This window comes from Littorina saxatilis, unplaced genomic scaffold (genome assembly GCF_037325665.1).
Source record: "Littorina saxatilis isolate snail1 unplaced genomic scaffold, US_GU_Lsax_2.0 scaffold_560, whole genome shotgun sequence".
NCBI classification, from domain to species: Eukaryota; Metazoa; Mollusca; class Gastropoda; order Littorinimorpha; family Littorinidae; genus Littorina; species Littorina saxatilis.
In genome coordinates, this window is record NW_027128658.1 from 32,835 (window position 1) to 56,146 (window position 23,312).

General features: G+C 44.7%; 3 protein-coding genes across 3 annotated transcripts; all 3 read right to left on the reverse strand.

Moving 5' to 3' along the window:
- Positions 1-7,476: 7,476 nt before the first annotated feature.
- LOC138957014 (uncharacterized) lies at positions 7,477-14,131 on the reverse strand. The gene is made up of 2 exons (XM_070328192.1): positions 8,224-14,131; positions 7,477-7,947 (listed from the first exon to the last, which is right to left on the reverse strand). The coding sequence occupies exon 1, from the start codon at positions 13,336-13,338 to the stop codon at positions 8,830-8,832; it is 4,509 nt and encodes a 1,502-aa protein (XP_070184293.1). The 5' UTR covers positions 13,339-14,131; the 3' UTR covers positions 7,477-7,947; positions 8,224-8,829.
- A 1,821-nt stretch (positions 14,132-15,952) lies between these two features.
- Positions 15,953-20,153, reverse strand: LOC138957011 (uncharacterized). Its single transcript, XM_070328189.1, has 2 exons — positions 16,047-20,153; positions 15,953-15,976 (listed from the first exon to the last, which is right to left on the reverse strand). Exons 1-2 carry the CDS (start codon positions 20,151-20,153, stop codon positions 15,953-15,955), a joined length of 4,131 nt encoding a protein of 1,376 aa, XP_070184290.1.
- A 2,069-nt stretch (positions 20,154-22,222) lies between these two features.
- Positions 22,223-23,083, reverse strand: LOC138957012 (serine/arginine repetitive matrix protein 5-like). The gene has a single exon (XM_070328190.1). The coding sequence runs from the start codon at positions 23,081-23,083 to the stop codon at positions 22,223-22,225; it is 861 nt and encodes a 286-aa protein (XP_070184291.1).
- Between the last annotated feature and the right edge of the window lie 229 nt (positions 23,084-23,312).

Below are 23,312 nucleotides of genomic sequence, written 5' to 3' on the forward strand. Positions count from 1 at the left end.
GTCGTCTTCTTTTCAGTGTTGTTGCCGACTGTCACATGTCCCACAAAAGACACTGAAATGCCTACCCGCGCAAACTGCTTTTAAGGCATTGATGGCGTGCCCTTTGCAATAGCACAGACACATTCACCAGGCCAGCAACGTCTGCAGAAAACTGTACAAACACAAATCGATGCGAACTTATTCCCTTGCGGAGCGGCAGATTTATAATATAATTGCAAGACAAACACAATGTTGTGTTCGTTCAGGGGGAAAAGAAGTAAAGCGCTTGTTAGGAAACGCTGCCGTTGCTGAACTTTGGTTCAGTTTTGTGCACATGTTGCATGTAGTTGACTTATTTGTACTTTGTGGGAAAGTACCGATATTATATTTTGTAAACACAATATTTATGTTTGGACGAAATGCAGATGAACTTTCTAGTCCTGTCAAAACAAAGTTGTTTACCACGTTGTTTTGAGTCGTGGGTTCGTGGCGTTCGCTCGGATTAAGTGCGTCGGCGCTTTTGATGTACGTCACAGAGAATGTCACTATTCTAGTCCATGGGCAGTTCATCTAATTTTAGTTGTGTCATGTTCGGTCTGGAATATTCTCGAGATTGAGTATTTACTATATAGGCCAGCGCGATTTGTATGTAAAAAAGCTTCTACTTTGAGTTCTGCTACGATGTGCAGTTGTATGTATGGAATGCTAAATAAATCCTCGAACTAAATTTGACGAGTTGTTTTCTGCTGCTGCGAAGACGGGAGAATAAAAGAACACAACAATACGACGTTTGAGAACTTATGGCAATCTCAAGTGTCGTGTAACAGCGCTAAATAAATGCTGCTACGGAGCGGGACATATTGTGCTTGATAGAATGAGGTATGTTTTTTCAGGAACACATGTAGTTTAGAAATGTTCTTGAAAGAGTAACCAGCAATTTCCTGTTTGCTGAAAAAAAAACCTCGTGTGTTTTGTTTTCTCTCAAAATATTCAAAAGCTCGCTTTCGCTCGCATTTCAACATTAAACAAACAAAACAAACAAAACAAAACAAAATAAAACTGGTGTAATCCTGGTATCACACAGCAAGCCATGTATAGTCTTCTGTTAAATTCATGTAAAACCCGAAACAGCTCTGTGACGTGGCGATGTGATTGATGGTTGACATAGAAAGGAAGGTATCTTTAAAAGCACAGTCGACATAGAAAGAAAGGTATCTTTAAAAGCACAGTCGACATAGAAAGAAAGGTATCTTTAACAGCACAGTCGACATAGAAAGAAAGGTATCTTTAAAAGTACAGTCGACATAGAAAGAAAGGTATCTTTAACAGCACAGTCGACATAGAAAGAAAGGTATCTTTAAAAGCACAGTCGACATAGAAAGAAAGGTATCTTTAAAAGCACAGTCGACATAGAAAGAAAGGTATCTTTAACAGCACAGTCGACATAGAAAGAAAGGTATCTTTAAAAGCACAGTCGACATAGAAAGAAAGGTATCTTTAAAAGCACAGTCGACATAGAAAGAAAGGTATCTTTAACAGCACAGTCGACATAGAAAGAAAGGTATCTTTAACAGCACAGTCGACATAGAAAGAAAGGTATCTTTAAAAGCACAGTCGACATAGAAAGAAAGGTATCTTTAAAAGCACAGTCGACATAGAAAGAAAGGTATCTTTAACAGCACAGTCGACATAGAAAGAAAGGTATCTTTAACAGCACAGTCGACATAGAAAGAAAGGTATCTTTAACAGCACAGTCGACATAGAAAGAAAGGTATCTTTAACAGCACAGTCGACATAGAAAGAAAGGTATCTTTAACAGCACAGTCGACATAGAAAGAAAGGTATCTTTAACAGCACAGTTGACATAGAAAGGAAGGTATCTTTAACAGCACAGTCGACATAGAAAGAAAGGTATCTTTAACAGCACAGTTGACATAGAAAGGAAGGTATCTTTAACAGCACAGTCCTCCTCGTGTCCACTGTGTGTCTCATCATTGCAGATCTGACCAGGTTTATACCTTTGGATCAGACCATCCCTTCGCTTGGACATACACCAGAATTCAACAGCCTAACGGCTTTCTGTGCAGAGCGGAAGATTTTGCTCGAATGGATATACGTTAGTTGTAATTTTGACCAAAATATGACATTTGACACAGATCGAAACAGGCATTGTACTCCGAGAACGCGATCCATTTTGGTTAGAATTCTCATTTTACGATTGGACGCACAGAAATATGTGCAGTCTTTTGTAGTGTCGGCCGGCATGTGTCCTTATCACCCAGCCAGCACGCCCCGATATGCCTCAGATTGGCCCCATATGTGCTCACATAATTATGCCGGGCACGATCTGGGCAACCCATATACAGTGGAACCCGCTTATAAGAAAGTCGAGGGGAATAATGTTTTGCTTTCTTATATCCGAGGTTTTTCTTATCAGGAGACTCCGGATATAAGAAATATTCAGTCAATTTCTTTCTCTTTCCCGAGGGAAAACAATTCTTATTTTTGAAAAAAAGCATTGCATTATATGTCCGCAGGGAGGCGCGTAAATGTGCATATAATTATGAATGCTTATGTTTGTAACTTCATACCGTTGGGATTAGTATGTGTGTGCGAATTAATATGTGTATTTTCATGTGTTATCGAGAGAGAGAGAGAGAGAGAGAGAGAGAGAGAGAGAGAGAGAGAGAGAGAGAGAGAGAGAGAGAGAGAGAGAGAGAGAGAGAGAGAGAGTAAAAGAGGGATAGACAAGGATCGATGTCCCAGGCAACGCCCTTGATAACAACCTATCCTTACATTCAAAGCAATTTTCTGATAAAGGATAAACAAAAGAACGAACGAACAAACTAATAAACCAATAAGCAAATAACAAACAAAAAAACACCAAAAAAACCATGCAAAATTAGCATGGAAGCAAAAACCTACAAAATGTCAATAGGAGCAATATATACAAAGAACACAAAGAGAGAGAGAGAGAGAGAGAGAGAGAGAGAGAGAGAGAGAGAGAGAGAGAGAGAGAGAGAGAGAGAGAGAGAGAGAGAGAAATATTTATAGGGAAGAGATAGGGTGTATGAGTGTTTTTGATACCATAAATGTACAATTTTAGATCATTTATTTGAGAAATACACACAACGTTCACATGATGAATGTAAGACTGACAAACTTTGAGATGTATTCCAGAAAGCATGTTTTATTAAAAACAATATGCCTTGTCGCCTGTCAGTCATTTCTAGACTTAGACAATTGAGCGTGTAGCAAAAACAGCGACAAAAAAACTAAGATATAAATAAATAGAAAAGCACTTACATATAGAGCAGGAGGCTGAGTTGGTCGTGTAAAACAAAGAATCACGCCCGCACAGTCACGTACAAACAAACCCGAACATGCACGCATTGGGAAGGTAAGTACGTTGGAATATTTTTTCGTATATACATAAGCAGACAGCAAAGCCCCCCCCCCTTCCCCCCCCCCCTTCCCCCCCCCCCCCCCCCGACTGAAACAGTAAACTAGTAGTCGGCCTATTTTCCGACCGAACAAACTACCAAACAGACGGGCGCAGTGGCCTAGTGGACAAGACATCGGCCTATTTATCGGAAGGTCGTGAGTTCAAATCCCGGCCGCGGCCGCCTTGTGGGTTAAGGGTGGAGATTTTTCAGATCTGCCCGGTCAACTTCTGTGCAGACCTGCTAGTGCCTTATCCCCCTTCGTGCGTCCACGTAAGCACAAGACCAAGTGCTCACAGAAAAGATCCTGTAATCCATGTCAGAGTTCGGTAGATTACAGAAATACGAAAATATCCAGCATGCTTCCCCTAAAAGCGGCGTATGGCTGCCTGAATGGCGGGGTAAAAACGGCCATACACGTAACAACCCACTCGTGCAAAAGCATAAGTGAACGTGGGAGTTTTAGCACATGAACGAAGAAGAAGAAGAACCACCAAACAAAGAGGTTTCTAACTACCACGGAAATAGAACGGAATGACGTTTTTCCTAATTATTTAACGGCCTCAGACAAATTGCTCTTACGGCCTTTTTCGCAGTGCATATGTGACGGGATTGCCGTCAACACGATAAAGTTTGCAACAGCAATGACAATTCAGGGTAGAATCTGGATTGTTATTGCTAGTGCCAACTTTCCTGATATATTATGGAGCGGAAGCAATAATGTTAGTTAGAATTCCAGTAAGGACTGAGTTCGTAGTTTCGTTATTGGCAATGGCCGCCATGTTTGGTTACTCGACAAGTTCAGTAGATGCTGGAAATAAGAGGAAAAGTTAACAAACCTGTTATTATATTGTTAGTTGACAAGTTAGATGTTTGAAATAGGAGGAAAAGTTATAATAAATGTGTTACCGGGTCATTAGTAACCCGTTTCAAAGCTCGGTAGAAGACGCGATCGGCCTAGTGACCGTCGTAAGTTGTGTTCTAGCGGTCAACGGTCCGACGATCAGAATGGATAGAAATAGTGATTTAGCGTGTGAGTAAAGTTCTTAAGAAGAGAATAATATTGTAAAGTAAGTAAATATGTCGAAATGTTAATGAAACGATATCTGCGGACATCGTAATGGTGAACAAACGAGAGATAAAGAGGGGCTATATTTTCGCTGTGGATGAGTTTGCGAGAGAGTCGGCCATTGTAGCCATTTTAGCCAATGCGAGACACCCTTACAGTATTTTTGTGTTGCTATGCAGAGGGGGGTATAAAACACGTAGGTGACAGAATGTCGTTAGGTTTTAGGTTTTGCAGATAAATTTACTAGTGTAGGGCGGATTGTTTGCAGTAAAGAATCTTGAGATTCTCTTTTATCTAAATAGGCAGAGTAGGAGTACAGTAGTTTCAAAGGACGATCCACAACATTTCGGGCCGGTCAAACTGTCTGGTTCCGAAAGATCCAAAAGAAAGATAGGAGAAAAATCATCGTAGCTAGATAGAAAATAAACCAAATCGGACCAGTTAGGTCCGACAATCTTAGATAGTTAGGTGGGATTTAAACTAGAGGACGTGCGTGCGCTTGTTAAACCCATTGCAGTCGGGTTTGGACATCGCATTGTACGTTCATAAATAGGAGTAGCACTTTGTAGTTAGGGTCAAACTTTTGTTGGCGAGATAGGGCTTCGGCCTTGGTTTCACAACGAATAAAGTAGTACTTAGAAGTCTTAGACAGCCGTCGTAATAAATTCTTAGCCTGGTAAGTAAAGAACTGTTCTTCTGTTTGTAGCCAGAAAAATAAGTAGCGTCCTTTTCGGAATTTTATCCACCCAAATCATAGTTAGTTAGTGAACAAATATATCCTGTACGGGATCAAACATAGCTAGCTAGGCGCCGGGCTGCAAGACCTCCACGTAGTTAGAGAGCGCGGGTTGGGAGATTAGGTGTCTTTTCATAATAGAGGGTCCCAAAGGGTTTAAAATCGTGATCGTGATTGGCGTTTTTTGACTTTTCTGTGACCATGATTGCCGAAATTTCCATTTCTGTGATCGTGATGGGACTTTGCCCGTGATCCGTGATGACAAAAAAAATCAAGTCTCGTGATCGTGATCGTCATTTGTGTTCGTGATCGTGATGGGCATTATTGCAAAGCATTTTAATTTCAACGTACATTATTTCACAGCTGTATCACTCTATGATCCTCTATTCGTCAAGGTGTTTGTAATCGTGAAAACAAAAATCAAGGTAACTGTGATCGTGAAAGCTAAAATTTCCCTTCCCGTGATCGTGATGATACCCCCCCCCCCCCTTTTGGGGCCCTCATAATAAATACCTTTTACTTGAACGAAAGCGTGTACCGGCACTTGAGATTTGTATGATATGTAATTTTGTATTGATGTATGATATTTATGCTGGTCACTTGACCTTGTGGTAAAATAAACCGTTGATTAGAATTATACAATCGATGTGTGGACTCCCTCTATGGCTGATTGACGTTCAGATTGATTGAGTTCTTGTTCTGGTACTGTTGAAATTAGTTATTGACCAGTCAAGCCGGAATCTTAGGAAAAGAAAAGAGTTAGCATTATAGACTAGGAATAGATTTGCATTGCACAGGGGATAGGAAAACACAACGCGAGGTAACATCATTACATAAAATTAACAACGATTGCATGCACTAGTTTACAACGCTGGGCAGAGAGAAACATTTACGCAAATTATCTCTCTCTGTTCCTCTTCACAACTTTTACTAGTTCTCGCCGGCAATATTATTAGCTTAGAAATAACAACGTAGTAAGCTGTAGAATTAGGAGAACTGCCACACATAATTACTCAATCATCGAAAAAGAGCTGATAGAGGCATTCGGGTGCATGTGGAAACACTTTTGTTCGACACTGATTGGCCATCCGCGTTCAATGTTGGAATCGAGTAAAAGATACCATCCTACCCGAGTACCCTAGACCTTTCTTCCAGAGTAAAACGACCACGCGTACCACCACAGATGTGGCCGGTTTGTGTTTTAATGGGACGAGACCACCCTTCCACTTGGACACATACCAAAAAACCCAGTCGCCTGTCTGCTTTCTGTGCGGAGTCTGCTTTCTGTGCGGAGTCTGCTTTCTGTGCGGAGTCTGCTTTCTGTGCGGAGTCTGCTTTCTGTGCGGAGTCTGCTTTTTGTGCGGAGTCTGCTTTCTGTGCGGAGTCTGCTTTTTGTGCGGAGTGTGGAGTCTGCTTTCTGTGCGGAGTCTGCTTTCTGTGCGGAGTCTGCTTTCTGTGCGGAGTCTGCTTTCTGTGCGGAGTCTGCTTTCTGTGCGGAGTCTGCTTTCTGTGCGGAGTCTGCTTTCTGTGCGGAGTCTGCTTTCTGTGCGGAGTCTGCTTTCTGTGCGGAGTCTGCTTTCTGTGCGGAGTCTGCTTTTTGTGCGGAGTCTGCTTTCTGTGCGGAGTCTGCTTTCTGTGCGGAGTCTGCCTTCTGTGCGGAGTGCGGAGTGTGGAGTCTGCTTTCTGTGCGGAGTCTGCTTTTTGTGCGGAGTCTGCTTTCTGTGCGGAGTCTGCTTTTTGTGCGGAGTCTGCTTTCTGTGCGGAGTCTGCTTTTTGTGCGGAGTCTGCTTTCTGTGCGGAGTCTGCTTTTTGTGCGGAGTGTGGAGTCTGCTTTCTGTGCGGAGTCTGCTTTCTGTGCGGAGTCTGCCTTCTGTGCGGAGTGCGGAGTGTGGAGTCTGCTTTCTGTGCGGAGTCTGCTTTTTGTGCGGAGTCTGCTTTCTGTGCGGAGTCTGCTTTCTGTGCGGAGTCTGCTTTTTGTGCGGAGTCTGCTTTCTGTGCGGAGTCTGCTTTTTGTGCGGAGTGTGGAGTCTGCTTTCTGTGCGGAGTCTGCTTTCTGTGCGGAGTCTGCTTTTTGTGCGGAGTGTGGAGTCTGCTTTCTGTGCGGAGTCTGCTTTCTGTGCGGAGTCTGCTTTTTGTGCGGAGTGTGGAGTCTGCTTTCTGTGCGGAGTCTGCTTTCTGTGCGGAGTCTGCTTTTTGTGCGGAGTGTGGAGTCTGCTTTCTGTGCGGAGTCTGCTTTTTGTGCGGAGTGTTGCAGTTCCACTTTTTACCTTGTGTTTTAGATACAATATCTAAGAACACACCAAAGTTATATTCAAAACTTTACAACAGTCATGCTTCAAATCAATCTCGTAAAACACTGATGATTTAGATTAATGAATAAATTTATTGGTTGGTAATATTTCCGGATTCTTTAACAAACTATTTCTATTTTACTTTTAGATCTAACGAATTTGCGTTCATAGTTAATTGTTCTTGCATTGACAGCTAGTTTAGGTCGAACTGGACTTATCTCAACTGGGCTGGTTAGTTATAAAGTCCGAATGTCCTGATGGAAGCCTGGATTCACATGATGACCATAGTATTGACGAACTTGATGCAGATCACTTGATGATGATGATGATTAGTAGATAAACTCCTTTTGCTCCTCGCTGGTGGATCACACTGGTGGCGTAGCTTGGTTAGTTCACCCTTATCCCAGCGGATCCCAGACGCTCGAACCCCTGGATCAAAGGTAATACTTGTTATTAACAACGGTATCCTAGGATCAAGGTTAATTTTGATTTCTTGCCCTATCTTCATGTCGGGCAGTTCGCAGACAAACCAAGCATGGTTACTGAATAAAATACTAGATCTATATGCCGAACTAACTTGCAGCATGTACGTTTATGATTAACTTCATTAAACATTCTAAAACAAATATCATGATGCGAATAGATGTGAGTGTATAATAGCTGTTCCTTCATTGATGGACGCTCGATATTACAACGACACCTTACCTCTTGATGCTCCTTTCCGGACACTACTCTACGAGTCTGTGCGGCTGCGGGTTACATCTCAGGCCTTGGGATGGTAGGTTACGTGCCGGCGGCTTTTCATCGGTGGTTACACAGGATTCTTGTTCCCCACTTGTAGCCTCTCAGTACCCGGCAAATAGAGTGACCGTAATGGTTAGCGGTTCACGTTTCCTTCCTCCAAATAACTGTTTTCATCCCACGATGCAACTCCATGAGTTACGTAAATTCGCATATTAATGACGCAGTAATGACGTTGATCCAACATGTAGATTCTCATACTAGTGACGTCATTACTTCGTCTCCAAGGTCTCGTAGACTCTTACCCTAATGGTGCAACAAAATATTTCAGTCTCGGCTAAACAAGAATTGTTTGGAGTTGAGTCGTAACATAACCCCGGGGGGTGGACAAGCGAAATCTTATTTCGTTTCCGTTTATACGACTCAATATACAATACAATACCATACAATATACAATATGCATATACAATTGTTTCCACATTTTGGAGTAGATCCGCATGAGCCTGTCGCGGCCAGTTTGGCCTCACTACTCCAACGGGGTGGACAAATTTCCCTTCTGGACTCTGAAACTCAGTTGATGCGACTCAAATAGTCGGCACCTAGGTTGTCCTTTCCTGGGATGTAGTTGATTGTGAAGGAGTATGGTTGCAATTGTAGCGACCATCGTAACAGGCGAGGGTTTGTTGGATTCCTCTGTAGGCATTTCAAGGGTTGGTGGTCTGTCTCTAACACAAAGTGTCGTCCGTACAGGTATCTTTCAAACTTCTGTACTCCCCAGACTGTTGCTAGACATTCCTTTTCCACAGTCGCGTATCGGGACTCAGCCCCGAGTAGCTTCTTCGACTGGTACGCTACGGGGTGTAGCTTCTCTCCATGTAGTTGCATCAGTACCGCACCGATTCCTCGGTCTGATGCGTCAGTGCGGAGAACGAAGTCCTTGCCGAAATCAGGCATTTTCAGGACTGGTTTCTCACTGACCATTCGTTTGAGTCTTGCGAAGCTCTTCTTTGCCTCGTCACTCCATTTGAGTTTGTCTGGCAAGCTCTTCTTTGTCATGTCGGTGAGCGGCACGACCACAGTCGAGTAGTTTTCCAGGTATTCTCGGTAAAACCCCGTGAGACCCAAAAATGCGCGTAGCTGTTTCTTTGTAGCTGGCTCTTTGGCGTTCACGATCTTCACGATTTTATCGTCTTCTGGCCACCTCTCTCCATGCCCGATTTCATGGCCAAGATACGGCAATTGGTCGAATCCGATGTAGCATTTCGACGGTTTTGCTGCAAGGTTGGCTTCTTTGAGCCGCTGAAGGACTGCCTTCAGGGCTTCCATGTGTTGCTCCCACGTCTCAGTGGCTATCAAGATGTCATCCATAAAATGGTACACATCGTCTCTGTTGAGGGGACCTAGCAACTTCCTCATCATCCTGTTGAAAATGCCAGTGGCGGTCTTCAACCCGAAGGGCATGTTCACCCATCGGAACTGGCCTCGTGACGTCACAAACGCGGTTTTGTCTCTGTCTTCCTCGACAATGGGTATTCCCCAGTAGCCACGCGTGAGATCTAGCTTGGAGAAGTACTTGGCTTTTCCTAAGCTTTGGAACAAATGTTGAACGTCGGTGATGGGTTCCCCATCGAACACCGTGACATCATTCAGCCCACGGAGGTCCGCGCAAAAGCGGTACTTCCCTTCTTCTTTCTTTTTGACGAGAACAATGGGTGAATTGTAAGCTGAGTTGGCGGGTTCGATGACTCCTAGCTTCAACATCTCTTCGACTTCATTCTCCACCATCTTCACATACGCATGTGGAATGGGGCGTGGTCTTATATAGACCGGTTTCTTGTCTGTGACCTCGATTCGACACGTAGTCAGATTCGTGGTGAGTGGTACGTCGGTCAGATTATCTAGTCTGTCCGCGCAGATCTGTCTCGCTTCAGTTCGCTGTGACTGAGTGAGTTTCTCTGAAAAGTGCACGTGGTCTAAACCTTCTGTGCGCTTTGTCTCAAATGTTGGGATAGTCCTCTGACTGTCCAACCTGAAGATGTCGTCGTTAGTGGTTTCGTCCTCCTCTACCACTACTGAGACGATCACTTCTTCTTCTTCTTCTTCTACTACTGCAACCGGAATTGTTCCATCGGTGACAGGTTGCTCACGTTCGACGTAAGCCTTGAGGAGGTTGACATGGAATACTTTTTCCTTCCTCCTTACTTGGACTTTGTAGTCGAAATCATTCAACTTCTCTAACACTTCAAATGGACCTTGCCAAGTGAGTTCCAGTTTGTTTGTTTTCAATGGCTTGAGAATCAGGACTTTCTCTCCTGGTTTTAGCGACCTTGGTTTGGCTTTACGATCGTAATATTGAGCAGATCGCACTGAGGCTTTTTTCAGGTTCTCTCGAGCAAGCAAACAGGTCTCTTCGATCCTCTCACGAAGGTTCACTACATATTCCGCAGTGGTTTTGACCTCATCTGAGACGCTCTCATCTGTCCAAATCTGTCTCAAGAGTTGCATTGGTCCTCTGACAGTACGCCCGAACAACAGTTCGAATGGCGAGAAACCTAAACTCTCTTGAGGAGTCTCGCGGTATGCGAACAGTAATGCAGAGATGAACGTGTCCCATGCTTTGGGCTGTTCTATGCACATCTTTTTGAGCATGTTCTTTAACGTGCCATTCATTCTCTCGCACAAACCATTTCCAGCTGGATGAAATACCGCAGAGGTTTTCCTTTTGATGCGGAGGAGTTCAGTGACTTCCTGCATCAGAGTGCCTGTGAACTGGCTCCCGTTATCAGTCAATATTTCACTTGGGATACCGAGTCTAGTCCAAAAATCCCACAAAGCATCGGCTACTGTCTCGGCGTGGATGTCCTTCAACGCGACAGCTTCAGGGTAGCGGGTGGCAAAGTCAACCATGACGAGGATGTACCGTTTTTTGTTCTCGGACATAGGAAGAATAGGCCCGATGATATCGACTGCTACTCTTCTGAAAGCAGTCTCGAACACTGGCATCTTGCCCAATGGGACCTTCTTTGTAAGGTGTTTTGGCGCGGATCGCTGGCAAGCGTCACATGACAAGCAGTAGCGGCGGATCTCAACACCACAGCATGGCCACCAAAATTCGCGTCTAATCCTTTCGGCGGTACGACGCTGACCTTGGTGTCCTGCCATTGGATGATCATGGCCGAATGCGAGCACCTTACTACGGAACGATTTGGGAAGAATAACCTTCAAAGACTCCTCTCCTTTCCGATTGAACGTCGACTGGTACAAGATACCATTCTTTTCCACGACCCTCATGTGGCCTCTCTCTTCTCCAGTAGCAGCTTGTTTCCTGATGCTGTCTAACGAAGGATCTGTCTTCTGAGCCTCGCGTAAGTCCTTTGGAGTAAACATATCCGATGTTGGCTCCCGGCTACTTGGCTTACTCGCAGATTTGTCTCTATCATTGTCCAATTTGGACTGTGCTCTGGTATCTACGGCCCCAGCGACTGTCTCAGCGCTGTCGTGATACCAGGCAGGTTCTCTGACAGGGAAAATCGGTGTTTTCCTCCTGTCGTTCTGAGTTCCATGGAACTCCCCTATGAGCACCGGCATTATGGGATCCGCCATGACCACGACTTCTGTCTCTCCGCAGAAGAAGGGCGAATCCACATGAATGATCGCGGTCTCGCAGTACCGGACTTTACTTTTGTCCGCTAACGTGGTCCTCTTTCTCTGACCAGTCATTTTGTCGGCCGGCACAAGATGTGCGGCCACCACAATCGAGCTACAGCCCGAGTCTCTCAGGGCGGTCACTCGTTTGCCGTTGACTTTGACGTCAACTAGATCCGAAAACTTTTTTGTGGTGCAGTCTCGACACAATTTATCTAACGGGGATTTTCTTCCCTGTGTTTCGCGTCGGACATCTTCAACCGTCACAGCTCCGGCGGTGTTGCCTTTTTTCCGTAAGGGACAATCGCTCGAACGGTGTAGACCTACGCGACAATAGAAGCATAGTCCTGCTTCTCGGAGTTTTTCGCGTTCCGCCGGTGTCAAAGAAGATCTTTTACCTTGTTGAGGTGATGGTTTATGATCCTTCTCAAAACGTTTCGTTCCGTCCTGAGGAGTTCGCGTTGGTGTCGGTCTCAATTTATTTTGGCTTCTGTTCAGCTCATAATCGGACGCGAGTTTTCCCATCTCCTTGGCATTGATCGGGTTCCGGTCTTTGACATGCACGGCGAGATCGGAAGGCATTGACTGCAAGGACTGCTCTCGCAGGATCAAATCGGTTAATCCTTTGACAGTTTTCTCGCACGGATCAAGCTCGATCCACTTGGTTAGGTACCGATCGAGTCTAGTGATGTGTTCTTTGTAAGTTTCCGCGGGATTACGTCTAGTATTGCGGAATTTCATGCGATATTGCTCAGCGGTGAGCTGGAATCCTTCAAATAACGCGCTCTTCACCTTTTCATAGTCATCAACATCCTCATCGTCCATTTTGGACACGATGGTACGGGCCTTACCTTTCAAGAAGTATATCAGCCGGGAGGCTTTCTTTGATTCGTCCAAATTCATATCTCTGGCATAGTGTTCAAACTGTTTGAGCCAGGATTCAACGTCATCCTTGTCATCAAGGTAAGGGATTTTGGGAATGAAACGGGGATCATGGTCATGTGAGGGTTGGGAAGGATGAGCTGCGTTTTCATTCGTGTTCATCTGAACCTCGCTCTGAATGCGCAGCTCTTCTATCCTAAAGAGTCTGTCTCTCTCATTCTCTTTGAATTGGCGCTCATCTTTTCGCTCTTGAGCTGCTCGCTCATGTTCACGCTCTTGAGCTTCTTTATCCCTCTCCCCTTGGACGAATGACTGTAGTTCCTTTCCCTCCAAACCAAACTCTTTCCCCATGGTGATCAATTCCTTGATCGAACTGACGCTGGGACTTGATGGAACGGTCTGCTCGACCTGTCCGTTCACAGGCTGAGCGGCGTGGCCGTCATCACCTAGATTGGTGATATCAATCAGATTTGCTCCTTCTGTATATTCTGGGTCTATGCCCACGGTTGACGAGAATCTGGTGTAGTGCTGATGATGTCTGGTATCAGCCATTTTAGGTAATCCCTCAAAATACAAAACTTTGGTACATCCACTCTTGGTGGTACTCTAATATGGAAGACTCTTACCCGCAGGTATTGTTCAACCTTTCAACACTGGTACAAACAATGTTACACGCGCACGTGATTTTTCCTACACCTGTCCTTCGTCTCTATCTTGAACCGAAACGACTAACTAGGACTTAGCGGTGTGTCGCTGAGTAAGTTGCCTTACAAAGCCTTATGTGATGACGACCTTCAGTCTGTCAAACACACCCACAGAAGTTTTCCCCACTATTAACTATCAACCCGCGGGTTATAGATAACTAATAATGTGAAGCACAACTTAAATAAGCAACACGTTTTAAATGTTACTCCGACTAGAGTTATAATTTAATCTGAACTTAAACTAAGGTCCTAGTACTATCGAGCGTCCATCCTGGTTGGAATTATAACACACTCACCGTTTTGATCAGAACTTGAGAGTATAATTCGAACCGACAGTTAGTTAGTAAACTGCCAATTTCCCGTGAAGTTGTCGAACATCAATTCTATGTCTTACCTTATGACTATGATACTGTTCGACGAACTAGATGGAAATCCTTCCACGAATTAATTTAGCAAAAACGCTGTTCGTGAACAACAGCGATCGCGAAGATTCTTTGGGCAGAATGTACCCAAATCAAACACGGAGTTATTTAAAATTTCTTCTTACAGAAATAATTTAAATATTCTACTTACCACCGTCTGGTCTGTATATGAGTGAATCCGACATGAAGCAGGAAATGATTTTAAATTTTGAAGAAAAAAAATGAACAAAGATTTTCCAGAAAATATTCTAAATTCCGTCGCTTCACGGATAAATTGACTAACTAATTTATGGGGTAAACCAGTTGTCAATGCAAGTTTTTCTTAGGTACGAACACGAGTTCAGTATAGATCTCCGGACAGAGCCCCCATTGTTGCAGTTCCACTTTTTACCTTGTGTTTTAGATACAATATCTAAGAACACACCAAAGTTATATTCAAAACTTTACAACAGTCATGCTTCAAATCAATCTCGTAAAACACTGATGATTTAGATTAATGAATAAATTTATTGGTTGGTAATATTTCCGGATTCTTTAACAAACTATTTCTATTTTACTTTTAGATCTAACGAATTTGCGTTCATAGTTAATTGTTCTTGCATTGACAGCTAGTTTAGGTCGAACTGGACTTATCTCAACTGGGCTGGTTAGTTATAAAGTCCGAATGTCCTGATGGAAGCCTGGATTCACATGATGACCATAGTATTGACGAACTTGATGCAGATCACTTGATGATGATGATGATTAGTAGATAAACTCCTTTTGCTCCTCGCTGGTGGATCACACTGGTGGCGTAGCTTGGTTAGTTCACCCTTATCCCAGCGGATCCCAGACGCTCGAACCCCTGGATCAAAGGTAATACTTGTTATTAACAACGGTATCCTAGGATCAAGGTTAATTTTGATTTCTTGCCCTATCTTCATGTCGGGCAGTTCGCAGACAAACCAAGCATGGTTACTGAATAAAATACTAGATATATATGCCGAACTAACTTGCAGCATGTACGTTTATGATTAACTTCATTAAACATTCTAAAACAAATATCATGATGCGAATAGATGTGAGTGTATAATAGCTGTTCCTTCATTGATGGACGCTCGATATTACAACGACACCTTACCTCTTGATGCTCCTTTCCGGACACTACTCTACGAGTCTGTGCGGCTGCGGGTTACATCTCAGGCCTTGGGATGGTAGGTTACGTGCCGGCGGCTTTTCATCGGTGGTTACACAGGATTCTTGTTCCCCACTTGTAGCCTCTCAGTACCCGGCAAATAGAGTGACCGTAATGGTTAGCGGTTCACGTTTCCTTCCTCCAAATAACTGTTTTCATCCCACGATGCAACTCCATGAGTTACGTAAATTCGCATATTAATGACGCAGTAATGACGTTGATCCAACATGTAGATTCTCATACTAGTGACGTCATTACTTCGTCTCCAAGGTCTCGTAGACTCTTACCCTAATGGTGCAACAAAATATTTCAGTCTCGGCTAAACAAGAATTGTTTGGAGTTGAGTCGTAACATAACCCCGGGGGGTGGACAAGCGAAATCTTATTTCGTTTCCGTTTATACGACTCAATATACAATACAATACCATACAATATACAATATGCATATACAATTGTTTCCACATTTTGGAGTAGATCCGCATGAGCCTGTCGCGGCCAGTTTGGCCTCACTACTCCAACGGGGTGGACAAATTTCCCTTCTGGACTCTGAAACTCAGTTGATGCGACTCAAATAGTCGGCACCTAGGTTGTCCTTTCCTGGGATGTAGTTGATTGTGAAGGAGTATGGTTGCAATTGTAGCGACCATCGTAACAGGCGAGGGTTTGTTGGATTCCTCTGTAGGCATTTCAAGGGTTGGTGGTCTGTCTCTAACACAAAGTGTCGTCCGTACAGGTATCTTTCAAACTTCTGTACTCCCCAGACTGTTGCTAGACATTCCTTTTCCACAGTCGCGTATCGGGACTCAGCCCCGAGTAGCTTCTTCGACTGGTACGCTACGGGGTGTAGCTTCTCTCCATGTAGTTGCATCAGTACCGCACCGATTCCTCGGTCTGATGCGTCAGTGCGGAGAACGAAGTCCTTGCCGAAATCAGGCATTTTCAGGACTGGTTTCTCACTGACCATTCGTTTGAGTCTTGCGAAGCTCTTCTTTGCCTCGTCACTCCATTTGAGTTTGTCTGGCAAGCTCTTCTTTGTCATGTCGGTGAGCGGCACGACCACAGTCGAGTAGTTTTCCAGGTATTCTCGGTAAAACCCCGTGAGACCCAAAAATGCGCGTAGCTGTTTCTTTGTAGCTGGCTCTTTGGCGTTCACGATCTTCACGATTTTATCGTCTTCTGGCCACCTCTCTCCATGCCCGATTTCATGGCCAAGATACGGCAATTGGTCGAATCCGATGTAGCATTTCGACGGTTTTGCTGCAAGGTTGGCTTCTTTGAGCCGCTGAAGGACTGCCTTCAGGGCTTCCATGTGTTGCTCCCACGTCTCAGTGGCTATCAAGATGTCATCCATAAAATGGTACACATCGTCTCTGTTGAGGGGACCTAGCAACTTCCTCATCATCCTGTTGAAAATGCCAGTGGCGGTCTTCAACCCGAAGGGCATGTTCACCCATCGGAACTGGCCTCGTGACGTCACAAACGCGGTTTTGTCTCTGTCTTCCTCGACAATGGGTATTCCCCAGTAGCCACGCGTGAGATCTAGCTTGGAGAAGTACTTGGCTTTTCCTAAGCTTTGGAATAAATGTTGAACGTCGGTGATGGGTTCCCCATCGAACACCGTGACATCATTCAACCCACGGAGGTCCGCGCAAAAGCGGTACTTTCCTTCTTCTTTCTTTTTGACGAGAACAATGGGTGAATTGTAAGCTGAGTTGGCGGGTTCGATGACTCCTAGCTTCAACATCTCTTCGACTTCATTCTCCACCATCTTCACATACGCATGTGGAATGGGGCGTGGTCTTATATAGACCGGTTTCTTGTCTGTGACCTCGATTCGACACGTAGTCAGATTCGTGGTGAGTGGTACGTCGGTCAGATTATCTAGTCTGTCCGCGCAGATCTGTCTCGCTTCAGTTCGCTGTGACTGAGTGAGTTTCTCTGAAAAGTGCACGTGGTCTAAACCTTCTGTGCGCTTTGTCTCAAATGTTGGGATAGTCCTCTGACTGTCCAACCTGAAGATGTCGTCGTTAGTGGTTTCGTCCTCTTCTACCACTACTGAGACGATCACTTCTTCTTCTTCTTCTTCTTCTTCTACTACTGCAACCGGAATTGTTCCATCGGTGACAGGTTGCTCACGTTCGACGTAAGACTTGAGGAGGTTGACATGGAATACTTTTTCCTTCCTCCTTACTTGGACTTTGTAGTCGAAATCATTCAACTTCTCTAACACTTCAAATGGACCTTGCCAAGTGAGTTCCAGTTTGTTTGTTTTCAATGGCTTGAGAATCAGGACTTTCTCTCCTGGTTTTAGCGACCTTGGTTTGGCTTTACGATCGTAATATTGAGCAGATCGCACTGATGCTTTTTTCAAGTTCTCTCGAGCAAGCAAACAGGTCTCTTCGATCCTCTCACGAAGGTTCACTACATATTCCGCAGTGGTTTTGTCCTCATCTGAGACGCTCTCATCTGTCCAAATCTGTCTCAAGAGTTGCATTGGTCCTCTGACAGTACGCCCGAACAACAGTTCGAATGGCGAGAAACCTAAACTCTCTTGAGGAGTCTCGCGGTATGCGAACAGTAATGCAGAGATGAACGTGTCCCATGCTTTGGGCTGTTCTATGCACATCTTGTTGAGCATGATCTTTAACGTGCCATTCATTCTCTCGCACAAACCATTTCCAGCTGGATGAAATACCGCAGAGGTTTTCCTTTTGATGCGGAGGAGTTCAGTGACTTCCTGCATCAGAGTGCCTGTGAACTGGCTCCCGTTATCAGTCAATATTTCACTTGGGATACCGAGTCTAGTCCAAAAATCCCACAAAGCATCGGCTACTGTCTCGGCGTGGATGTCCTTCAACGCGACAGCTTCAGGGTAGCGGGTGGCAAAGTCAACCATGACGAGGATGTACCGTTTTTTGTTCTCGGACATAGGAAGAATAGGCCCGATGATATCGACTGCTACTCTTCTGAAAGCAGTCTCAAACACTGGCATCTTGCCCAATGGGACCTTCTTCGTAAGGTGTTTTGGCGCGGATCGCTGGCAAGCGTCACATGACAAGCAGTAGCGGCGGATCTCAACACCACAGCATGGCCACCAAAATTCGCGTCTAATCCTTTCGGCGGTACGACGCTGACCTTGGTGTCCTGCCATTGGATGATCATGGCCGAATGCGAGCACCTTACTACGGAACGATTTGGGAAGAATAACCTTCAAAGACTCCTCTCCTTTCCGATTGAACGTCGACTGGTACAAGATACCATTCTTTTCCACGACCCTCATGTGGCCTCTCTCTTCTCCGGTAGCAGCTTGTTTCCTGATGCTGTCTAACGAAGGATCTGTCTTCTGAGCCTCGCGTAAGTCCTTTGGAGTAAACATATCCGATGTTGGCTCCCGGCTACTTGGCTTACTCGCAGATTTGTCTCTATCATTGTCCAATTTGGACTGTGCTCTGGTATCTACGGCCCCAGCGACTGTCTCAGCGCTGTCGTGATACCAGGCAGGTTCTCTGACAGGGAAAATCGGTGTTTTCCTCCTGTCGTTCTGAGTTCCATGGAACTCCCCTATGAGCACCGGCATTATGGGATCCGCCATGACCACGACTTCTGTCTCTCCGCAGAAGAAGGGCGAATCCACATGAATGATCGCGGTCTCGCAGTACCGGACTTTACTTTTGTCCGCTAACGTGGTCCTCTTTCTCTGACCAGTCATTTTGTCGGCCGGCACAAGATGTGCGGCCACCACAATCGAGCTACAGCCCGAGTCTCTCAGGGCGGTCACTCGTTTGCCGTTGACTTTGACGTCAACTAGATCCGAAAACTTTTTTGTGGTGCAGTCTCGACACAATTTATCTAACGGGGATTTTCTTCCCTGTGTTTCGCGTCGGACATCTTCAACCGTCACAGCTCCGGCGGTGTTGCCTTTTTTCCGTAAGGGACAATCGCTCGAACGGTGTAGACCTACGCGACAATAGAAGCATAGTCCTGCTTCTCGGAGTTTTTCGCGTTCCGCCGGTGTCAAAGAAGATCTTTTACCTTGTTGAGGTGATGGTTTATGATCCTTCTCAAAACGTTTCGTTCCGTCCTGAGGAGTTCGCGTTGGTGTCGGTCTCAATTTATTTTGGCTTCTGTTCAGCTCATAATCGGACGCGAGTTTTCCCATCTCCTTGGCATTGATCGGGTTCCGGTCTTTGACATGCACGGCGAGATCGGAAGGCATTGACTGCAATGACTGCTCTCGCAGGATCAAATCGGTTAATCCTTTGACAGTTTTCTCGCACGGATCAAGCTCGATCCACTTGGTTAGGTACCGATCGAGTCTAGTGATGTGTTCTTTGTAAGTTTCCGCGGGATTACGTCTAGTATTGCGGAATTTCATGCGATATTGCTCAGCGGTGAGCTGGAATCCTTCAAATAACGCGCTCTTCACCTTTTCATAGTCATCAACATCCTCATCGTCCATTTTGGACACGATGGTACGGGCCTTACCTTTCAAGAAGTATATCAGCCGGGAGGCTTTCTTTGATTCGTCCAAATTCATATCTCTGGCATAGTGTTCAAACTGTTTGAGCCAGGATTCAACGTCATCCTTGTCATCAAGGTAAGGGATTTTGGGAATGAAACGGGGATCATGGTCATGTGAGGGTTGGGAAGGATGAGCTGCGTTTTCATTCGTGTTCATCTGAACCTCGCTCTGAATGCGCAGCTCTTCTATCCTAAAGAGTCTGTCTCTCTCATTCTCTTTGAATTGGCGCTCATCTTTACGCTCTTGAGCTTCTCGCTCATGTTCACGCTCTTGAGCTTCTTTATCCCTCTCCCCTTGGACGAATGACTGTAGTTCCTTTCCCTCCAAACCAAACTCTTTCCCCATGGTGATCAATTCCTTGATCGAACTGACGCTGGGACTTGATGGAACGGTCTGCTCGACCTGTCCGTTCACAGGCTGAGCGGCGTGGCCGTCATCACCTAGATCGGTGATATCAATCAGATTTGCTCCTTCTGTATATTCTGGGTCTATGCCCACGGTTGACGAGAATCTGGTGTAGTGCTGATGATGTCTGGTATCAGCCATTTTAGGTAATCCCTCAAAATACAAAACTTTGGTACATCCACTCTTGGTGGTACTCTAATATGGAAGACTCTTACCCGCAGGTATTGTTCAACCTTTCAACACTGGTACAAACAATGTTACACGCGCACGTGATTTTTCCTACACCTGTCCTTCGTCTCTATCTTGAACCGAAACGACTAACTAGGACTTAGCGGTGTGTCGCTGAGTAAGTTGCCTTACAAAGCCTTATGTGATGACGACCTTCAGTCTGTCAAACACACCCACAGAAGTTTTCCCCACTATTAACTATCAACCCGCGGGTTATAGATAACTAATAATGTGAAGCACAACTTAAATAAGCAACACGTTTTAAATGTTACTCCGACTAGAGTTATAATTTAATCTGAACTTAAACTAAGGTCCTAGTACTATCGAGCGTCCATCCTGGTTGGAATTATAACACACTCACCGTTTTGATCAGAACTTGAGAGTATAATTCGAACCGACAGTTAGTTAGTAAACTGCCAATTTCCCGTGAAGTTGTCGAACATCAATTCTATGTCTTACCTTATGACTATGATACTGTTCGACGAACTAGATGGAAATCCTTCCACAAATTAATTTAGCAAAAACGCTGTTCGTGAACAACAGCGATCGCGAAGATTCTTTGGGCAGAATGTACCCAAATCAAACACGGAGTTATTTAAAATTTCTTCTTACAGAAATAATTTAAATATTCTACTTACCACCGTCTGGTCTGTATATGAGTGAATCCGACATGAAGCAGGAAACGATTTTGAATTTTGAAGAAAAAAAATGAAGAAAGATTTTCCAGAAAATATTCTAAATTCCGTCGCTTCACGGATAAATTGACTAACTAATTTATGGGGTAAACCAGTTGTCAATGCAAGTTTTTCTTAGGTACGAACACGAGTTCAGTATAGATCTCCGGACAGAGCCCCCATTGTTGCAGTTCCACTTTTTACCTTGTGTTTTAGATACAATATCTAAGAACACACCAAAGTTATATTCAAAACTTTACAACAGTCATGCTTCAAATCAATCTCGTAAAACACTGATGATTTAGATTAATGAATAAATTTATTGGTTGGTAATATTTCCGGATTCTTTAACAAACTATTTCTATTTTACTTTTAGATCTAACGAATTTGCGTTCATAGTTAATTGTTCTTGCATTGACAGCTAGTTTAGGTCGAACTGGACTTATATCTCAACTGGGCTGGTTAGTTATAAAGTCCGAATGTCCTGATGGAAGCCTGGATTCACATGATGACCATAGTATTGACGAACTTGATGCAGATCACTTGATGATGATGATGATTAGTAGATAAACTCCTTTTGCTCCTCGCTGGTGGATCACACTGGTGGCGTAGCTTGGTTAGTTCACCCTTATCCCAGCGGATCCCAGACGCTCGAACCCCTGGATCAAAGGTAATACTTGTTATTAACAACGGTATCCTAGGATCAAGGTTAATTTTGATTTCTTGCCCTATCTTCATGTCGGGCAGTTCGCAGACAAACCAAGCATGGTTACTGAATAAAATACTAGATATATATGCCGAACTAACTTGCAGCATGTACGTTTATGATTAACTTCATTAAACATTCTAAAACAAATATCATGATGCGAATAGATGTGAGTGTATAATAGCTGTTCCTTCATTGATGGACGCTCGATATTACAACGACACCTTACCTCTTGATGCTCCTTTCCGGACACTACTCTACGAGTCTGTGCGGCTGCGGGTTACATCTCAGGCCTTGGGATGGTAGGTTACGTGCCGGCGGCTTTTCATCGGTGGTTACACAGGATTCTTGTTCCCCACTTGTAGCCTCTCAGTACCCGGCAAATAGAGTGACCGTAATGGTTAGCGGTTCACGTTTCCTTCCTCCAAATAACTGTTTTCATCCCACGATGCAACTCCATGAGTTACGTAAATTCGCATATTAATGACGCAGTAATGACGTTGATCCAACATGTAGATTCTCATACTAGTGACGTCATTACTTCGTCTCCAAGGTCTCGTAGACTCTTACCCTAATGGTGCAACAAAATATTTCAGTCTCGGCTAAACAAGAATTGTTTGGAGTTGAGTCGTAACACGGAGTGTGGAGTCTGCTTTCTGTGCGGAGTCTGCTTTTTGTGCGGAGTGTGGAGTCTGCTTTCTGTGCGGAGTCTGCTTTTTGTGCGGAGTGTGGAGTCTGCTTTCTGTGCGGAGTCTGCTTTTTGTGCGGAGTGTGGAGTCTGCTTTCTGTGCGGAGTCTGCTTTTTGTGCGGAGTCTGCTTTCTGTGCGGAGTCTGCTTTCTGTGCGGAGTCTGCTTTTTGTGCGGAGTCTGCTTTTTGTGCGGAGTGTGGAGTCTGCTTTCTGTGCGGAGTCTGTTTTCTGTGCGGAGTCTGCTTTTTGTGCGGAGTGCGGAGTCTGTTTTCTGTGCGGAGTCTGCTTTTTGTGCGGAGTGTGGAGTCTGCTTTCTGTGCGGAGTCTGCTTTCTGTGCGGAGTCTGCTTTCTGTGCGGAGTCTGCTTTCTGTGCGGAGTCTGCTTTTTGTGCGGAGTGTGGAGTCTGCTTTCTGTGCGGAGTCTGCTTTCTGTGCGGAGTCTGCTTTTTGTGCGGAGTGTGGAGTCTGCTTTCTGTGCGGAGTCTGCTTTCTGTGCGGAGTCTGCTTTCTGTGCGGAGTCTGTTTTCTGTGCGGAGTCTGCTTTTTGTGCGGAGTGTGGAGTCTGCTTTCTGTGCAGAGTCTGCTTTTTGTGCGGAGTCTGCTTTTTGTGCGGAGTGTGGAGTCTGCTTTCTGTGCGGAGTCTGTTTTCTGTGCGGAGTCTGCTTTTTGTGCGGAGTGTGGAGTCTGTTTTCTGTGCGGAGTCTGCTTTTTGTGCGGAGTGTGGAGTCTGCTTTCTGTGCGGAGTCTGCTTTTGTCACTGTTGTGGCAAACATCCGATTACAATCCCATATGTTTTAACATATCTAACAACATCTTTGCATTAGTTCTTACCTCTTTCGTCTGAACATTGAAGATTGACTTGACATAAATGGCAAAATGCAACGTGATCTTAAGGCTGGATGGAATCTACCCTTATATAAGATAGGATAAGATATTTCTTTATTCACGAGGGTATTGCTATAAGCACAAAGTGTTTGCTTTTTTGCGTGCAGCCCTCGCTCT